General features: G+C 41.4%; 1 protein-coding gene and 1 long non-coding RNA gene across 11 annotated transcripts in view; both read right to left on the bottom strand.

Annotated features, from left to right (window-relative positions):
- Positions 1-19,667, bottom strand: part of ZFYVE28 (zinc finger FYVE-type containing 28) — a 324,770-nt gene that overhangs the window by 241,116 nt on the left and 63,987 nt on the right. For 2 of the 10 annotated variants that reach the window (XM_075128096.1, XM_075128097.1), the window contains exons 2-3: positions 12,445-12,595; positions 11,422-11,463 (exon numbers count right to left, since the gene is read on the bottom strand). The exons of 7 other annotated variants lie outside the window; for them this stretch is intronic. In XM_075128096.1, coding sequence (XP_074984197.1) covers positions 11,422-11,451 — 30 coding nt within the window. In that variant the 5' untranslated portion in view covers positions 11,452-11,463; positions 12,445-12,595. Of the gene's footprint in view, positions 1-11,421; positions 11,464-12,444; positions 12,596-19,667 lie in introns of those variants that run through there. One more of the 10 variants, XM_075128102.1, reaches the window with a different exon arrangement.
- LOC142071950 (uncharacterized) lies at positions 6,123-9,472 on the bottom strand. Its single transcript, XR_012668218.1, has 2 exons — positions 7,346-9,472; positions 6,123-6,330 (listed from the first exon to the last, which is right to left on the bottom strand). It is a non-coding gene; the product is annotated as an uncharacterized LOC142071950 (long non-coding RNA).

The following is a 19,667-nucleotide window of genomic DNA, read 5'->3' as shown; positions in this document are numbered from 1 at the left end:
TACTTGGGTAAATTCCATGAATAAAAAGTAAAAGCATTCATTGCAGCTAGCTTTCACTTCAAAGGTAAAACGAAACAAAAAATCCTCAACCCTTAGCAGATCTGATTGGTGGCCTGAGACAATACATACCTTACTGAAGAATTCTCTCCCCATCCTGTGTTCCATTTCTCTTTTCCCCACAGGTCTTTGCCATCTCATCTTTCTACCACATTATATGTGTTCTCCCACCATCTTTAGCATTGATTCCAGCATAATTTTTTCTTGCTGCTCTACTCCACCATGGAAACCAGCTGCAGAGTAAGAATTACCAAAACCCCTCTGAAGAGCTGAACACTGATACTTGAGGTAGCAGGATTCCAATCAATTTCACAGACAGTGTTGGCAATGAACACAGTGCAGAGGAGCAAGTGAGAAATCCAGAATGAATATGGAGGGCAGTAGTAGAGAAAGTGTGGGAGGAGGAAGAGAATACACAGGAAATTGGAGAGTGATACAGTAAACTAGAAGGAAGAGGGATGTGCATGAATTGGAATGTTGGTACATGTAAGAAAACTTGAGAGACAAGAAATACACACTTTAAAGGCTTTTTGGAAAGTGTTATCTGCAGTCTCAGAGAACAATTTGGGAACCAGAACGAAGCACAATACCAATGTGCCTGAAGGTGAAACTGTCTTCCCCTGCTACTTCACATACAGAATCAGTGCTAGAGCTGGTTGAAAGTTTTCCAACAAAACAGTTTTCTGTTTCCTGTTTTCTGATTCAGTAAATGCTGAATCAACAGAACTGACACATTTCACAGGAACATGTCAATTCTGTCAAAACTAGCCTGCCTGGTTTCCTGACATCCTGCTTGGCAGAAGGGTTGCCAACTCTCCAGGTTTGGTCTGAAGTCTCCCAGAATTGGCATCTATCTCCCGGTGACTACTGAAAGCAATCCAGGAGATTTTAATAGGATACTTTAAGAAAATGACATTATGTCGTGTTGGGGGGGCGGGGGGAATCTCCCGGAATAGCTTCAGTCAGAGTTGGCAAACCAACTTGGCGGGCTCTTTAGCTTCCAGTGGCCAACTACCCAGCTAGCTGGCTCCCTGGAATACCCAAGCTTTCTCTGACCTACCTGATTGTCCAGCTGGCTTACTGGCCAGGGAACCAGCCAAGGAGCAGAAAAATTTACAATTGTTACTTGTTGTTCCAATTCACAATAAAAATATCTGGAAATGCAAAATTTTCCACAAATGGAAATTCTGGCTGCAGCACAGTTCTATGCAATGCCTAATCCCAAACATATCACATAACCTTTATAAAATGGTTATACTGCTTTGTTAGAAGTTACTTCTTTTTCCCCAAGACACAAAATAATGTATTCTTGAAATACTATAGTAAAAATATAGACGTTTGTATCCTTCCACATATTTAGCACATATTGACACAATTAATTTTCCCCAGTGATCTTCATGCACCTGCACTAAATTATTTTGCAGGTCTATTGTCATCGGAACTACACGTTGTACCACGGACATTGACAAACATCTTGAATCACAACAGAAGTATCCAATCATATTCAAACAGAAAATAGAAAATAATGTCCTTGTAAAGACTTCACAGGAAAAAACTACAACATATACCCAGTGACTTGTTCTTACACTGAAAATGAAGGCATCCTTTTCTTTGACAAAAATAGAGCACATTAGTACCATTTATAAACAATCACAATCAAAATTATACTTTAAAAATAATATTTGCAGGATATAATTATGTTTGTTTTCCTACAACTAAAATAAATAGTTAAATATTCAAAAACACCTTGGAAATATATTGCATGGCTAATAAGTTATTTTATATATTCAAGCTTCAGCCCAAAGCAATTTGAAATAGCTGAGATATTAAATTCCTCCACACAAAGATTTATGACAGAAATATCACCTCATCCATAACTCCGGACATGCTGCTAGCAGTGCCATTTAAAAAATAAGTTATTATGGACCATTGCTCCAGTGGCACTGGCAGTTATTGGCATACAAGGTTCCAGTGATTGATGGCAAAGAAGTGCACAAGAAAAAAAATTGGAAAGTCCATTGAGAGGAGGTTTGAGGAGCTTCTTGACAACCAACCCTGTAAAAATGTAGCTTTTACATTTTGGGGTAACCGAGATACTCAAAACAAGCAATGCTAACGGTACTTCTTGATTCAACAGTCTGTCTCCTCCTTCCTCCCCTGCTCCCCAGTGTGCGCACATGCACAGACTTCCTATGTCCAGCTAACCATCATTTCCCTGCCCAGCTAGTCACAAGCCAGAAATACCAGTAGTAGGGAAGATGGGACTTTGGGGGCCAAGCAGTATTCACAGCCACAGGCCAACTCTTTGGTTACCCTTGTTGAACTTCTATACTTTTGTTGCCATAGTGATCACCATTTAACTGATACCCAGCAGCAATCTCTCTCCCAGACCAAGCCAGTTCTCTGCTTCAGTTTGTTGGACTTTCCCCATTAACTCATTACCTTGTTAGTCTGCTGGCGGAGTATCTGTACTATTGTTTTATTGCCTTGTTTTACCAAATGACTCCTCCTTCATCTTCCATCCATCATTCATTATCTCCAGCTCCTTTGTGACAATCCTTCCTTTTCTGCTCCTACCAACTCTTTTCCCTCCTCTCTCCCACACATTCCCACAAATCTCTTACTTCCACATTCTCCTCTGGAAGTATCTTCCCCAACCTTAACCTTGACTCATCCTTTCATCCTGATGTTTTCTGTACCACTCCCTCACAAATCTGCCCAGTGTCCCTATCCCCATCTGCCTCACGTCACACCTTGTTCCCTCACCTCTGTGTAAGGTCTTGCTCTCATTCTGTCCCTTCAAGTTCATGCATGCTTCGATCTCCCTCATCCCAACCCCTTTCCCTGCCTGCTTTACCCCAACTACCTCCTCAAACACCCCATTTCACCAATAAATACTAATGTTCCACCTACCCCACTACCTGCCAAGATCTAGAGCCAATTTTATATAAATGCCTCTTTCCTCTACTAATGATGCCTAACATGAGTCACTCTTTTAAAACATCTAGCTCTTCACATAATCCACATCCTTTTAAGTGGTGAACAAACCTGATCAAAGAGATTTATCCAAGTTTGAGTCTAACTATACAGGTTCACAGTTTCCAACAGCAAATTGGAACTTTGCCAGTTGGGGGTGGTGGGGAGAGAAGCTCTCCAAGCACAAATGAAAATTCTAACAATCTATAGATCTTCTGAAACTAAATAGGTCCATACTTTGCATCACCCAAGGCTATTGATTTTTAAAGCATTAAAAAAAGGTAAAAGACTAAGTTGACAATGACATATTAATGTTATAGAAACTATGAAAATTCTGAAAAAAAGCCTTAATATTTTCAACCTATGGTTATACTTCTGCATCTTTTGATTAAACAGAATATAAACAAAAAATACACACACAGAGAAACTAATTTCTTAAACAGCTTCATCATCATAGTGTCTGAGGTTCAATAGAAAAAAAATCAAAGGCCAAGAAATCTGCTTTATTAGAAAGAAGGAAAAGAATCCATTTCTAAACCAGCCACCCCTTCTAAAACAGCCAGAAAACAAATACTCTGCTAGTCTACTAATAATGATCTTACAAATAGCAAGTTCTATCTAGCTGGGTCCAAAACACTTTTCAATCTTTATGTTTGAATGAGCTTCTGTATGCACATGTGTATGCACCACTGTCCAACTCGGTGTCTCCTTTAGCTCAGACACTATTTGCTTGTGTTTTGGTGCATGAAGAGGAGAGTTCTCACTAGGGTGACCAGATGTCCCGATTTTATAGGAACAGTCCCGATATTTGGGGCTCTCTCTTACATAGGCACCTATTACCCCTCACCCCCTATCCCGGTTTTTCACACTTGCTATCTGGTCACCCTAGTTCTAACACATTGCTGCTGTGAAGTTCTGGATAGTTGTTCTGGGCAGGTTTGTATTGGTTGCTCAGTTAGATCCCAAAAAGTGACTTTCCAAGCAGACTAGTGAAAATTATACATTTTACTGAAGAAAAAAGGCTTCTGCCTCTTTAACATTCAATATTTGCTAGAAAACAAGTTGCCAGTCGTTTTCAATTACCCTTTGCAGAGGTACTATACCAAGTATTTTTTTTATCTCAAATAATGAAATCTGTTCAAGCATTCCCCAAAGGCATGCACTCTGAAAGCATACACAGTGAAATTTAAAAGTACAGTAGTATGGAAAACTGAAGCTTGTATATCATATGCTCTAATTCCACACTAGAAATCAGGGGGAAAATGTCTGACAGCTTCAAATGGCTCAGTTTTCTACTGAAAGAGATCGGTACAGTATAATCGATGTTGAAGTTTATGGGCTAAATGAAGGATTTTTCGAGAGTGCTTAAAGGGAGTTAAAAGAAAAGGAGGACTTGTGGCACCTTAGAGACTAACAAATTTATTTGAACATAAGCTTTCATGAGCTACAGCTCACTTCATCGGATGCATGCAGTGGAAAATACAGTAGGGGGATTTTATATACACAGAGAACATGAAACAATGGGTGTTACCATACATACTGTAACAAGAGTGATCAGGTAAGGTGAGCTATTACCAGCATGAGAGAAAAAAACCTTTTATAATGATAATCAAGGTGGGCCATTTCCAGCAGTTGACAAGAACGTGTGAGGAACAGAAGGGGAGTTAGCTGTCCAACTCTCATTGAAGCATCATTCAAATAGGTATCAAAACACTTCATTGTTTGCTATAATACACACTTTTCATAAAAATATAACTAAGTATGGGGCAAACCCCTGTGATTTTTACATTTTTTGTTTTATTTTGGGGGAATTGCATATTATTTTCTCATATCCATTTTGCCTGGCTCCCTGTACCGACCATTGCAACCTGATGCATGGCGTTGCAGCTCCACTCAGGTATGGCTCGGCTGCCCCTCCAGCATAACGACAGACGAGTGGCCACGCTACATTTGAGTGAGTGGCACTGAACCCCGTGCCTCACAACACAACATCACTCACTCAAATTTGGCCCAATCACCCTGACAGAGGGGAAGCTGGGTCAAACCTGAGTGGCGCTGTGACCCATGGTCCAGGTCTCAATTCCTGGAGGAGGGAGCTGGACCTAGCCCCGCAGGACAGGAGCTGACACTACAGGGTGAGTTTCATTTTCTATGTTGTTTTTCATTTTATTTCATATTTGCAAAAAATGTGGTGGTAGGTATACAACAGCTAGATATAAGGACAGCTAGCTAAAATGAGCACTTTCAGGTAGGATTTAAGACGACTGATATTACCACCAGTGAGAAGGTGTGTAGCAGTGGTTGGAAGCTCTGTAACAAACAGTTGGGCAGGAGAGAGGACAGAGTGCACTGCAGGCCACTTGTGCCAGCGTGTAGGGTATGTGTAGCTATACACCACAGTGAAAAGCAGATGGCATCCACACTGCAGTGCATAGCTACGCATGTCAGTGAAAGGCTCTGGCAGGGGGGATGCAGCAGGGAAAGGCATCAGTAGCTGCCCTTTACTGGGTCCTTCCACAACAGCAAAGAAAATTTCTGGTGGTAGGGGTGATGGGGAGACACAGAAGGGAAGGCATTAGGCCAAGACTCAGCCCCTATCAGAGCCTTTCCCAGCTACCAGAGTCTTTTCCTGGGGTGGGGAAAGGCTCTAGCAGTCAGTAGGCAGCAGCTCACTGCACTGCTAACAACAGAAGTATAAATGGGGAGGCACAGCTTGGGTGAGTAGATAGCTGTGTAGGGTATGTGCTTGGGTACATATCCACAACCTTCAGGCATGTCTTTACTCACCTATGCTGTCCCTCGTAGTCTATTCTGTTATTTATATCCATGCTAGGGCGGGGCTATCTGTGTATGTACTCTACACACCACAAGAATCATGCAGCATAACATACCCTCAGAGTAAGTAAAGTACAAAGGAACGGTAAGATCAGGGAGAAGAGAGACTTATTTTTTATGTTTATGGAAAGCACTGAAGTTTTCTCTTTAGAAAGCTGTCATTGGCATCCATCAGCATCAGACGCAGATAAGTGTGTAAAAAGATGCATGTTCATGTATAAGAAAATGTAACAGATTGAGATTCTAAACACTAATGAGGTGTTAAAAGGGTCTCCGACTTTATTCTCCCTTGAGGACAGTTTTAAAACTCAAGTACACTAACATTACAAACATTGAAGCAAGGAGATGTTCAAAGACATTTTCTTCTTTTAGTCTCTTTAAATGCCATGTTTACTTTAGCTAGGTCATTATACTTTTTTTGAATTCTGATGTCATGGTCTATAAACATCTTTCCAGCTAATGCTGAAATGAAAGCACAAAAAAAGTTTCTCAGTTTAACACGTTGTCTCTGGGAAGCTAAAGGTAGCAGATTCTCCTTCAAGGATGATTTTATGCTCAACTGCTGTAGTTTATTCTTTCTGCTTTTGAAAACCTAACGGATTATGCTTTTGAGTTGCATTAATGTGTTTTTGCTTGTAAACCTATACAGAATATTTTCACTAGGTCACATGAAATTCTGGGCCTTTATTGGGCTTTACACAGAATACAAGATGTGCTCCTGACAAAATATTTTCCTTCTTCAAAGATTTTACTCTGTTTTTGTCATGAATTTATTGTTCATATTGACCTTAAATGTTTTTAACATACACAAATAGTGTAAACTCAAGACCGTGCCTAGAGTCTAAAGATAACAATTCATCGCAGTCTAAGTTTTTACTATGGCTGAGCTCTTCAAAGCAATCTGAAATGGACATTCATGTTGAAAAATAATACAACAGACCAGACCATGGTATTTTTCATAGCTGAGCTCTGACAACAGTACGAGGGTTTTGATAATAAAACAGGACATTAAATACATAAAAATGACCCCACTAAAATAACTTTCTGAAATTATATGTTAATTGTGAATTTGGTGCTTATGGATGCAAAGTACGAGCAGCACTGACTGAAGCTAGACACAATGAAGATCTCTAATCTGCATCTTGAGCAGGGATTGCCAAACATGCCAGGTTATGGCACTTTTGTATTAGAACTATATTTGCCAAGGACTATGTTTAGACGGTCATATTCACCTTCCAATATAACTGAAGCCAGAGCGGAAAGGTGGGTTTAAATCCTAAAGTGAAAAGCATCTCTCTCAACATTCTAATATGGACCTATAGCTCCAAAATGACCGACAGAACATGGAACCTCTCCCCCTTGCTCCTTACCCCTGCCCCACTGTTTCCTATCACTGCCTCTCCCTCAAAACTTATTCTTTCCTATCTCCCTGCATTACAACCACACTATTTTTCCACATTCCTCCCAACCCACTTACCTATTAGCCTCAGAAGCATGAGGGATTCGGGCAGCCAGGAGGATGATAATTAGGTGTCAAGGTGGCAGCAGGGGAGCATACCATGAAGAGGGGAGAGGTGCACCTCAGCCTGCTGCCCTGCACACAGTGAGGAAGAAACATTACAGGAATAGAAAGTGGACAAGCAGATGGGGGGAGGCAAATGGGATTAGAGGACAAGTCGTGTGTCCCCCCCACCAACCCCCTCAAAAACACTTTGCCTCAATATATGGCACTCTGACTTTAAGAAGTGTGTCAAGAAAACAGTGCACTAATCATAGGTACACAAATGGGAATTTGCCCAGGAGTCAGACACTAAGGTTTGGAATACAACAACCCCTACAAATTCTGAAGCATGTGACATTGCAAGGGATTTGGACTATCCCATATTCTGACATACTGCAGAATGTACAACAATTCAGCTGGGATACTCTGGGTCACAGAGTCATCTTTCAAGAGCAGAGTTATTTAGTCAGGCTAGGGGAAAAGTAGCTAGAGGTGAGATCACCTGGGTCTAGAGTATGCCTCTGGTAGAAAAGAGGTCACTTGATCAAAGCAGGTGACTTGGCAAGACTGCTTTCCTTACCTGTCTCCTAGCCCTTACTCCCTAGAAACATAATAAAAATGCCCGACTGTGAAGGTACATTTTTGGGGAGTGGGGAGAGAGGGGAAGGGAGGGAAGGTATTAAGTACCATATGTCCTGGGGCACATAACTAAAAGGGATTTGGGGAACTGCACACTATTGCATCCCTATCAATATACTAAAGAAGAAAGGGGGTGGGGGGAGTCTTATGACACAGACAAGGGATTCACAGGCACCGGGGCAGGTGATCTCATTCCATAGTCCATTATCATTTGGATTTTTGGTATTAACTCGAGAACTGATAAAAATAAGTAATACCTATCCAGTCCTTTCTTGTGAAATATGTGCAATGTGGCCTGTTTATGGTTAGGTTGAAGTCTTTAGATCATGATTTGAGGACTTCAGTAACTCAGCCAGAAACTAGAGGTCTATTACAGGAGTGGGTGGGCGAGGTTCTGTGGCCTGCAACGCGCAGGAGGTCACACTAGATCTCAACCTATTTACCACTGTGGGCCACATATGTAGCTCTCTATGTGTTATGTGGGCTGCGTCCACACAATATATATATACTACCTGTCTGGCCCTGAGGAAGTCACATGGTCTGCAGCTGTGTGCCCGTTGGACCACAAGCAGCCCATGGGCTGAGGGTTGAGAATCACTGGGCGAGAGGATCACAATCATAGAATCATAAAACTGGAATGGACCTCAAGAGGTTATCTAGTCCAGTCCCCTGCACTCAAGGCAGGACTAAATATTGTCTAGACCATCCCTGACAGGTGTTTGTCCAACCTGCTCTTAAAAATCCCCAATGATGAAGATTCCACAACCTCCCTGGGCAATTTATTCCAGTGCTCAGCCACCCTAACAGTTAGGAAGTTTTTCCCAATGTCTTACCTAAACCGCACTTGCTGCAATTTAAACCCATTGCTTCTTGTCCTATCCTCAGGAGGTTAAGAAAAACAATTTTTCTCCCTCCTCCTTGAAACAACCTTTTATGTACTCGAAAACTGTTATGTCCCCTCTCAGTCTTCTCTTCTCCAGACTAAACAAACACAATTTTTTCAATCTTCCCTCATAGGTCATGTTTTCTAGACCTTTGATCATTTTCGTTGCTCTTCTCTGGATTTTCTCCAATTTGTCTACATCTTTCCTGAAATGTGGCACCCAGACCTGAACACAATACTCCAGTTGAGGCCTAATCAGCGCAGAGTACAGCGGAAGAATTACTTCTTGTGTCTTGATTACAATACTCCTGCTAACACATCCCAGAATGATGTTTGCTTTTTTTGCAACAGTGTTACACTGTTGACTCATATTTAGCTTGTGATCCACTATGACCCCCAGATCCCTTTCCGTAGTACTTATTCCTAGGCAGTCATTTCCCATTTTGTATGTGTGCAACTGATTATTCCGTCCTAAGTGGAATACTTTGCATTTGTCCTTATTGAATGTCATTCTATTTACTTCACACCATTTCTCCAGTTTGTCCAGATCATTTTGAATTTTAATCCTATCCTCCAATGCACTTGCAACCCCTCCCACCTTGGTATTGTCCGCAAATATTATAAGTGTACTCTCTATGCCATTATCTAAATCATTGATGAAGATATTGAACAGAACCAGACCCAGAACTGATCCCTGCGGGACCCCACTTGTTATGCCCTTCCAACGTGACTGTGAACCACTGAGGATTACTCTCTGGGAATGATTTTCCAACGAGTTATGCACCCACCTGATAGTAGCTCCATCTAGGTTGTATTTTCCTAGTTTGTTTATGAGAAGATCATAGGAGACAGTATCAAAAAGCTTTACTAAAGTCAAGGTATACCACATTTACCATTCCCCCCTGTCCACAAGGCTTGTTACCCTGTCAAAGAAAGCTATCAGGTTGGTTTGACAAGATTTGTTCTTGACAAATCCATGCTGACTGTTACTTTTCACCTCATTATCTTCTAGGTGTTTGCAAATTGATTTCTTAATTATTTGCTCCATTATCTTTCTGGGTACAGAAGTTAAGCTGACTGGTCTGTAATTCCCTGGGTTGTCCTTATTTCCCTTTTTATAGATGGGCACTATATTTGCCCTTTTCCAGTCTTCTGGAATCTCTCCCATCTTCCATGACTTTTCAAAGATAATTGCTAATAGCTCAGATATCTCTTCAGTCAGCTCCCTTGAGTATGCTAGGATGATTTGAAGACATCTAACGTGTGTAAGTAATTTTTGACTTCTTCTTTCCCTATTTTAGACTCTGATCCTACCTCATTTTCACCGGCATTCACTATGTTAGACGTCCAATCGCCACCAACCTTCTTGGTGAAAATCGAAACAAAGACGTCATTAAGCACCTCTGCCATTTCCACATTTTCTGTTATTGTCTTGCCGCCCTCATTGAGTAATGGGCCTACTCTGTCCTTGGTCTTCCTCTTGCTTCTAATGTATTTGTAGAATGTTTTCTTGTTACCCCTTGTATCCCTAGCTAGTTTGATCTTGTTCTGTGCCTTGGCCTTTCTAATTTTGTCCCTACATACTTGTATTATTTGTTTATATTCATCCTTTGTAATTTGACTGAGCTTCCACTTTTTGTAGGACTCTTTTTTTTTTTTTAATTTTAGATCATTGAAGATCTCCTGGTTAAGCCAGGGTGGTCTCTTGCCATATTTCCTATCTTTCCTACGCAGTGCCCTTAATAATGTCTCTTTGAAAAGCTGCCAGCTGTCTTCAGTTGTTTTTCACCTTAGACTTGCTTCCCATGGGATTTTACCTACCAACTCCCTGAGTTTGCTAAAGTCTGCCTTCTTGAAATCCATTGTCTTTATTGTGCTGTTCTAAGGAATGGTAGGAGGGAGAATCATGAATTCTACCATTTCATGATCACTTTCACTTAATGGTACCTTCTGGCCTTAGAGTCTATGAGTCAACTATAGTATACATTCAGCAAAATTCCATTTTACAGTACTTGCCATGAGAGTACTTATGTTAAAGAACATAAAAATAATTATTTTTAAAGTGTATTTCAAGTAAGCTACTCTAAAGCTCCACTACATTAATAGTCTAACTAATTACCATATCAGACAAATCAAAATTCTTAGCAAAAAGGATAATATATAAAAGTCGTATGGACTGGTGGGTTAGGTTAGGGTTAGGTGGTGTATAATTACATGGATTCCTTTTTTGAACAAGTTATTGGGATAAGCACTGTTGTCAGCATATTAAACCCAAATTATTAGTGCTGCTAACATCACAGCAAACATAATAAAAACTAACAAAACTCAAAACAAGTCAATGTAATCTTGCTAAAATAAGTAACAAATTCAGTATATGTTAAAATGAAAATGATACTGCATTCAAACCCACATAGGACATCTATGACTAAAATTAACATTTACATATCATGCACAAGTAAGCTTGTTCAGGCCGAAAAATTGTGCTTTTTATGTGAGGAAATAAAATAATTTATACATGTATAATATTTACCACTTTCTTGTTGTGCCCATAATTATTCATAGTGACATGGTGCTGGTGAAAAAACATAAAATACGTGTGATCATGGCATGTAGTTCAGTAGCTACTTCCGTGGTATTCTCACAAAAGATTTATCTCCTAGCATTTAATAAAAAAAATCCTATTTTCCTTTTGATGCAGTAGCAAATTCAAGTTTATTAACATATTCAGAATATAAATAAGTAGTGATAAGTAATGACTAAAGCCTTTGAAAGGTATTATATATACACATTTTAACTATAGCATTTTATTCTGAGAGTTTGATACAGAATTCACATTATAATATACTTAGCACTAAACTGTGGCCCCGATAGTACACCAGTATGGGGGCATAGAAGGGTGCATGGCATGCTCTTGGGGTAGATACCTTCACCCAGATAGCAATGCAGGACGGAAAGCAGGTTCCGCAAAGCTACGTCCCCGTGTCATGCAGATGGATGGGAGAGATCCCATGAAACCTTGGCTCTGTCCTCTTCCCTCCTCACATTGGGTCAGCCAACTTAACTACACCAGCATGCCAGGGAATGTTTGCTGCACCAAGTATAGACCCAGCAGCGTGAAAAGCAAGAGGCAGATTTTGACCAAGTAGTTTAATTTCATATGGATTATATTGGTTCAAGAGCTTTGAGAAGGCAAAAAGTTTACAGTTACACATCTCACTTAGTACAATCATAACATCAGTTATGGTCCAGTGAATAGGGCACTGGGTTGAAAGTCAGAATGTCTGGCTTCTACTCCTAGCTCTGCCACTGACCCATTGTATGAACTTGGGCAAATCTATTTCACTTTTGACTGTTTTGAAATTTCTCATCCTTTGTAAAACTCTGAAATCTGTGGCTGCAAAGTATAATTATTAATCAATGTTGTCAACAAAACCCAAGCCCTAATGAATCACCGTGTTTACTAAATAAAAGCATGGCACCTGCACCAGGGGAACCCAGCAAGCACAGATGCTTTGACACAGTAGCACCGAATTCCCGCATAAGCAAAAGGTACCCAGTTTCTGCACTCCCCTCTGCCACGTGCTGCCTGTCTTTCTTCTCTGGCTCCTCAGGATCCAGGGTGGTGGAACTGTATGTGCTGAACACAGCTGGTGAGTCAGAGGTGCAGACTGGCAGCCTCAGAGAACAGAAGTAGTTGGCAGAACCTGATACAGAGATGCAGAGATCATTAGGAGTTCTATTGAGCAAGAGGATTTTTTTGTGTTTAAGTTTAACATTTAAAAAGAGGCTTAGGACTGTCTGTGCAAGAAGTTTGAAGTTCGTAAACTGTGGCCCTTTAGCTACAGAAACCCTGGGAAAAAAAGGGAAATGGCAAGAGTCTGTTTTATTATTAACCAAAATATTATTGAAAATTGTGTTGCCTCTTACAGACTGAATAATTTGAATTTAGTCTCCAATATCAACATAATGTGTGAAATTGACAAAGCAGTTCAAAACCTCAGGGTCTTGTTAAACTCATTCCTAAGCCTAGTTAATCAGTTGGCATCAGTGGTAAATCTCTTCTTTCCATCTAATTAATCCTTTCTTCCCAAAGTGATCATCTAGCCAAAGTGACCCATTAATTCATCACATCCAGACTGGATCAGTGTACGCAAGGCTGATGGTAGAAGTTACACATACAAAGTCCCGCTCATGCAGAATACAGTGGTTACTCCCTCAGTGGGTAATGGGCTGCAGCAATCACATCACCCCTGTGCTCCAGTCCATCCACTGACTCCCCGTCAATTTACCCTACAAGATCTTGATACTGATCTTGAAGGCCATCAAAGTGTTAGTCATTGCATTTCCATCCATGATGCACCAAAACAATTTGACAGTTTTTTTGTTCACTGTTTGTACAGCACCTAGCACAATGGAGTCCTGGTTCATTATTACAGGTCTTAGGCACAACAGTAATACAAATAAATAGTAATAATTAGCTTCTCTGGAACACTCCACTTTAGAAGCCAGCGAACAAAGCATTTGAGATTCAGAGATAAATCATTCTTTTTTGAGAAGGATTCAGCTCTGGAACAGGATTCCTAGCTAGTTCAGACTCTGGATTGATTTACTATCTTCTGGGCATATTATATTATAAGACCCTCTTGTTTGACGAAACTTTCTCACCATCATCAAATTAAAAAGGGGGGACAGTAAGTAGGGATGTAAATAACATGTAAAAACAGTAACCATGTAATTGATTAAAATTCTATCGGTTACACAAATGTTTACCCAGGGAACTAAGGGTGTGTGGGGTGCCGTTTTATGCGGGGCTCCGCTGCTGTCCATGTGCACGGAGATCCCCACTTCTGTCCCTGTGCCCAGGGATCCCCACTGCTGCACTGCGCCTGGAGCTCTGCTGCCACCCGGCATCCCGGTGCGCCTGGGATCCTGGCTGCCGGGACCGGCAGCCAGGATGGACCCAAGGTGCAGAGCCAACAGTCCGGAGGGACCCCGGGTACAAAGCCAACAGCCTGGAGGGACCCCAGGCATACCAGGATGCCAGGCAGCAGCAGGGCATCAGCTGGGACCCAGGACACGAAGGCCAGCAGCCGAGATGGACCCCGCCAGCTGGGACGGACCCCAGCATGCGGGGCTGCAGCTGGAACCGCGTGCGGAGTTTAACCATTAACAGAAACCAATAAGCATCAAGTTTATCGGTTAACCGATTAAACTTTTACATCTCTAAGCTTAAGGAGGGAAGGAACAAAACAAAATATTATACATACCAAGGAAAATCTCATTTATCAGGGAAAGAAAACAGGAAGAAGACTCGAAGACCACTAAGGGACTCACTGTGAAGACTTAATTTACCTGCGAAGTGCTTGGTGATGGACAGTAATAGATATTACCCTCCACCACTGAATGAAAATAAGATCCAGATTAAGAAAAAGCACTCTTAGAATATAATGAAAGATGAATGTTTCTTGGTAACCATACTGCAACAAGAGGGGAGTTGGTGAGCAGAGGGCTCCAACTGAGAACGTGAAACGACTCATAGGGTTTTCTGGTTTGTTTCGGTTGTTTTTTTTTTAAACACTCAACTTTACACTGCCAGAATGTGGCACAGAAGTATAAAAATGTCTTAGCGTAAATGAAAATGAGACCCAAACTGTTTCAATTTACTCATAAGGAAAATTATTGCATATGGAGCAATAGATATATGAGAATTCTGGTCATCTTTATTTTACAGGTTGTGCCTTGAGAGGACATGTTTTAGACAGACATAGAAACATCAAAATGTAGGGCTAGAAGGGACCTTGAGAAGTCATCAAATCCAGGGCCTTGCACTGAGGCAGGACCAATTAAACCTAGACCACCCCAACAGGTATTTGTCCAACCTGTTCTTAAAAAAATCCCAATTATGGGGATTCCAGAACTTCTGTTGGAAAGTTATTGCAGAGCTTCACTGCCCTTAAAGTTACAAAGATTTTCCTAATACCTAACTTAAATCTCCTTTGCTGCAGACTAAGCCCATTACTTCTTGTCCTACCATCAGTGGACATGAAGAACAATTGATCACTGTCCTCTTTGTAACAGGGATGCATTTAGAGATCTATTTTTGGTTCCTGCCCTAAGAATTTGAAGAATGGTTTACCAAAGGCAGCAGACCGAAATCATATTTTGAAGTTTTCAAAAGCTGTCTTTCACTAGGATTCTCCTTTTTTAATACAGCGGAGACATGAGGTTTGAGTGTGTTAAGAACTGTTGATGTTTAATTTGATCCTCAGTCTCCTGCAGGTTAGTATGATTTGGAGTTCTTGCTCTATGAAGTACTCTGATAAGCCCCAGTAGAAAGAAAGGTCAGATTTTTGTGCAAAACCAAGAGGGCAGTAGGGAAAGATCAGTTTAATTTTTTGAAAGCCTTATGTGTACTATAACAGAACACACAGATGAGGCAATCCCTGTTTCTTAATCTAAATATATTTCAGCAGATCATGTAAATTCAGTATTGGATGAACCAAGGAAATGCTGCCGTTCTTTCTGAAAAGAGCACACAATATGCAAAAAAGGCACTGCCTGCTATAGAAAGGGTATACTGTTATAACTGCTCACGCATTGCATATACTCTTGTAGTCGTGATGCAATTTATACCAGTTCCCTGAATGAAATTAGCTGTAATGGCAAAAGGACCCTTTTTTCCAGTATAACTGCATCTGCACTGGGGCTTTTGCTGGTACAGCTATGTTGGTTAAGAGAGTGATTGTCTGACGGAGGGGGGAGGGAAGAAAGGGAGGACACACTCACCCACTTACTCTCTTAACCGACATAGCTAGGCCAGCAAAATTTTTAAGTTTTGACCGGGCCTAAAGCTTGTTGTCACAAGTGACAGGATAATTCTGTATTGTTCGGTGTATATTCTAGCATAAAGGGAAAGGAGTTTTCAGTGATCATTCAATCTATTTTTTCCTTCTTCCAAGAAAGTGAAGCTCCATTTAGGTTTTTAAAGCAATATACATTTGAGTCCACCCAACCAAAAGATCAAGTTCTACCAATGAAAATGTTTCTAAGGTTTCTTCCAGTCCACAACATACTGGTCTGCATTTCCACACAATCTTAGATGGTAGATGTTTATTACAGAAAACAGCTACAACTATAGACAAACACAAGCTTCCACACAACTCAAGTTCCAGCTTATTCTCTGTTATTTACAAGGGACTACATTACATCTGGAACACCATAGCACACAGACACTCATGTTGAATAACAAGTCATTATAAATAAACATGATTACACACAAGGTTAGGCAAAAAATGTGTGAATGGGAAAGATTAAAAAAAAAATCTAAACTTTTCAAGTCATATGGCATATGCACATAGTCCTGAATGAAGTAATCTCCATGGGCCATATCAGGTAAAACAAATTCAAGATGGAGGCAAAGTTGTGTTAAACACTTGTTTTTGCTTAGTGAATGTCAAAAATTTTTAGATTTGCTTTTGTCAGTAGGATAGCAGCTACTGCTGCAGCGTACAGAGCTTCATGATTGCACCCACAGACAGGCAATCAAGTTTCCCTTATATAGAAGCCTTCTGTTTGAAGAAGGGCTGGAACAATATGAGTGGGTTTGACAGATTTCTTTTATATATAAAATTGACAGATAATATTGATTTTTATTTTTAAGCATTTCTTCTGTTCTTACCAATCTAAATTTTCAGGTTCACAAAATTAAGGATTTTAAGTATTGTTTTAGATTTTTATTCATTTAAATTTTCAGTTTTGGGAAATTGTGGGGAGACTGTCAGAAAATGTGTGTGTGGGGGGGTGTCATTAAATAATTGTCTAACAGTAGTAATAACTTCCAAAAGTTAAAGCTGTATAACCACTAAAACACAAATTGTCAACATCACACTTCACAATATACAAAGTCAATATTGGTTATCAGACTAAGTTCTTTAGCTGCATTTTTCATAGAATCATAGAATAACAGGGTTCGAAGGGAACTCAGGAGGTCATCTAGTCCAACCCCCTGCTCAAAGCAGGGCCAATCCCCAATTAAATCATCCCACCCAGGGCTTTGTCAAGCCTGACCTTAAAAACTTCAGAGGAAGGAGCTTCCACCACCTCCCTAGGTAACGCATTCCAGTGTTTCACTACCCTCCTAGTGAAAAAGTTTTTCCTAATATCCAACCTAAACCTCCCCCACTGCAACTTCAGACCATTACTCCTCGTCCTGTCATCTGTTACCACTGAGAACAGTCTAGATCCATCCTCTTTGGATCCACCTTTCAGGTAGTTGAAAGCAGCTATCAAATCCCCCCTCATTCTTCTCTTCCCCAGACTAAACAATCCCAGTTCCCTCAGCCTCTCCTCATAAATCATGTGTTCCAGTCCCCTAATCATTTTTGTTGCCCTCTGCTAGACATTTTCCAATTTTTCCACATCCTTCTTGTAGTGTGGGGCCCAAAACTGGACACAGTACTCCAGATGAGGCCTCACCAATGTCGAAGAGAGGGGAACGATCACGTCCCTCGATCTGCTGGCAATGCCCCGACTTATACAGCCCAAAATGCCATTGGCCTTCTTAGCAACAACGGCACACTCCTGACTCATATCCAGTTTCTCGTCCACTGTAACCCCTAGGTCCTTTTTTGCAGAACTGCTGCCTAGCCACTTGGTCCCTAGTCTGCAGCAGTGCATGGGATTCTTCCCTCCTAAGTGAAAGACTCTGCACTTGTCTTTTTTGAACCTCATTGGATTTCTTTTGGCCCAATCCTCCAATTTGTCTAGGTCTCTCTGTATCCTATCCCTACCCTCCAACATATCTACCTCTCCTCCCAGTTTAGTGTCATCTGCAAACTTGCTGAGGGTGCAATCCACACCATCCTCCAGATCATTAATGAAGATATTGAACAAAACTGGCCCCAGGACCGACCCTTAGGGCACTCTGCTTGATACCGGCTCCCAACTAGACATGGAGCCATTGATCACTACTCGTTGAGCCAGATGATCTAGCCAGCTTTCTATCCACCTTATAGTCCATTCATCCAGCCCATACTTCTTTAACTTCCTGGCAAGAATACTGTGGGAGACCATGTCAAAAGCTTCGCTACAGTCAAGGAATAACATGTCCACTGCTTTCCCTCATCCACAGAGCCAGTTATCTCGTCATAGAAGGAAATTAGATTAGTCAGGCATGACTTTCCCTTGGTGAATCCATGCTGACTGCTCCTGATCACTTTCCTCTCCTCTAAATGCTTCAGAATTGATTCCTTGAGGACCTGCTCCATGATTTTTCCAGGGACTGAGGGGAGGCTGACTGGCCTGTAGTTCCCAGGATCCTCCTCATTCCCTTTTTTAAAGATGGGCACTACATTAGCCTTTTTCCAGTCATCTGGGACCTCCCCCAATCACCATGAGTTTTCAGAGATAATGGCCAATGGCTCTGCAATCACATCCGCCAACTCCTTTAGCACTCCAGGATGCAGTGCATCCGGCCCCAGGGACTTGTGCTCATCCAGCTTTTCTAAATAGTCCCGAACCAATTCTTTCTCCACAGAGGGCTGGTTGCCTCCTCCCCATGCTGTGCTGTCCATGTTCCCATGCTGCCCAAGGGAGCTGACCTTGTTCGTGAAGACAGAGGCAAAAAAAGCATTGAGTACATTAGCTTTTTCCACATCCTCTATCACTAGGTTGCCTCCCTCATTCAGTAAGGGGCCCACACTTTCCTTGACTTTCTTCTTGTTGCTAACATACCTGAAGAAACCCTTCTTGTTACTCTTAACATCTCTTGTTAGCTGCAACTCCAGGTGTGATTTGGCCTTCCTGATTTCACTCCTGCATCCCCGAGCAATATTCTTATACTCTTCCCTGATCATTTGTCCAATCTTTCACTTCTTGTAAGCTTCTTTTTTGTGTTTAAGATCAGCAAGGATTTCACTGTTAAGCCAAGCTGGTCGCCTGCCATATTTACAATTCTTTCTTCACATCAGGATGGTTTGTCCCTGTAACCTCAATAAGGATTCTTTAAAATACAGCCAGCTATCCTGGACTTCTTTCCCCCTCGTGTTATTCTCCCAGGGGATCCTGCCCATCAGTTCCCTGAGTTTGTCAAAGTCTGCTTTTCTGAAGTCCAGGGTCCGTATTTTGCTGCTCTCCTTTCTTCCTTGTGTCACGATCCTGAACTCGACCATCTCATGGTCACTGCCTCCCAGGTTCCCATCCACTTTTGCTTCCCCTACTAATTCTTCCCCTGTTTGTGAGGTCAAGAGCAGCTCTGCCCCTAGTTGGTTCCTCCAGCACTTGCACAAGGAAGTTGTCCCCTACGCTTTCCAAAAACTTCCTGGATCGTCTGTGCACTGCTGTATTGCTTTCCCAGCAGATATCAGGGTGATTGAAGTCTCCCATGAGAACCAGGGCCTGCGATCTAGTAACTCTCGTTAGTTGCCGTAAGAAAGCCTCGTCCACCTCATCTGGTGGTCTATAGCAGACTCCCACCACGACATCACCCTTGTTGCTTACACTTCTAAACTTAATCCAGAGACTCTCAGGTTTTTCTGCAGTTTCATACTGGAGCTCTGAGCAGTCATACAGCTCTCTTACATACAGTGCAAACTCCCCCACCTTTTCTGCCCTGCCTGTCCTTCCTGAACAGTTTATATCCATCCATTACAGTACTTCAGTCATGTGAGTTACGCCACCAAGTCTCTGTTATTCCAATCACATCATAATTTCTTGACTGTGCCAGGACTTCCAGTTCTCCATGCTTGTTTCCCAGGCTTCTTGCACTTGTGTATAGGC

This window comes from Caretta caretta, chromosome 4, assembly GCF_965140235.1.
Source record: "Caretta caretta isolate rCarCar2 chromosome 4, rCarCar1.hap1, whole genome shotgun sequence".
Classification (NCBI taxonomy): Eukaryota; Metazoa; Chordata; order Testudines; family Cheloniidae; genus Caretta; species Caretta caretta.
The sequence above is the reverse complement of the archived record's forward strand: the minus strand, read 5'-3'. Positions and strand labels throughout refer to the sequence as shown.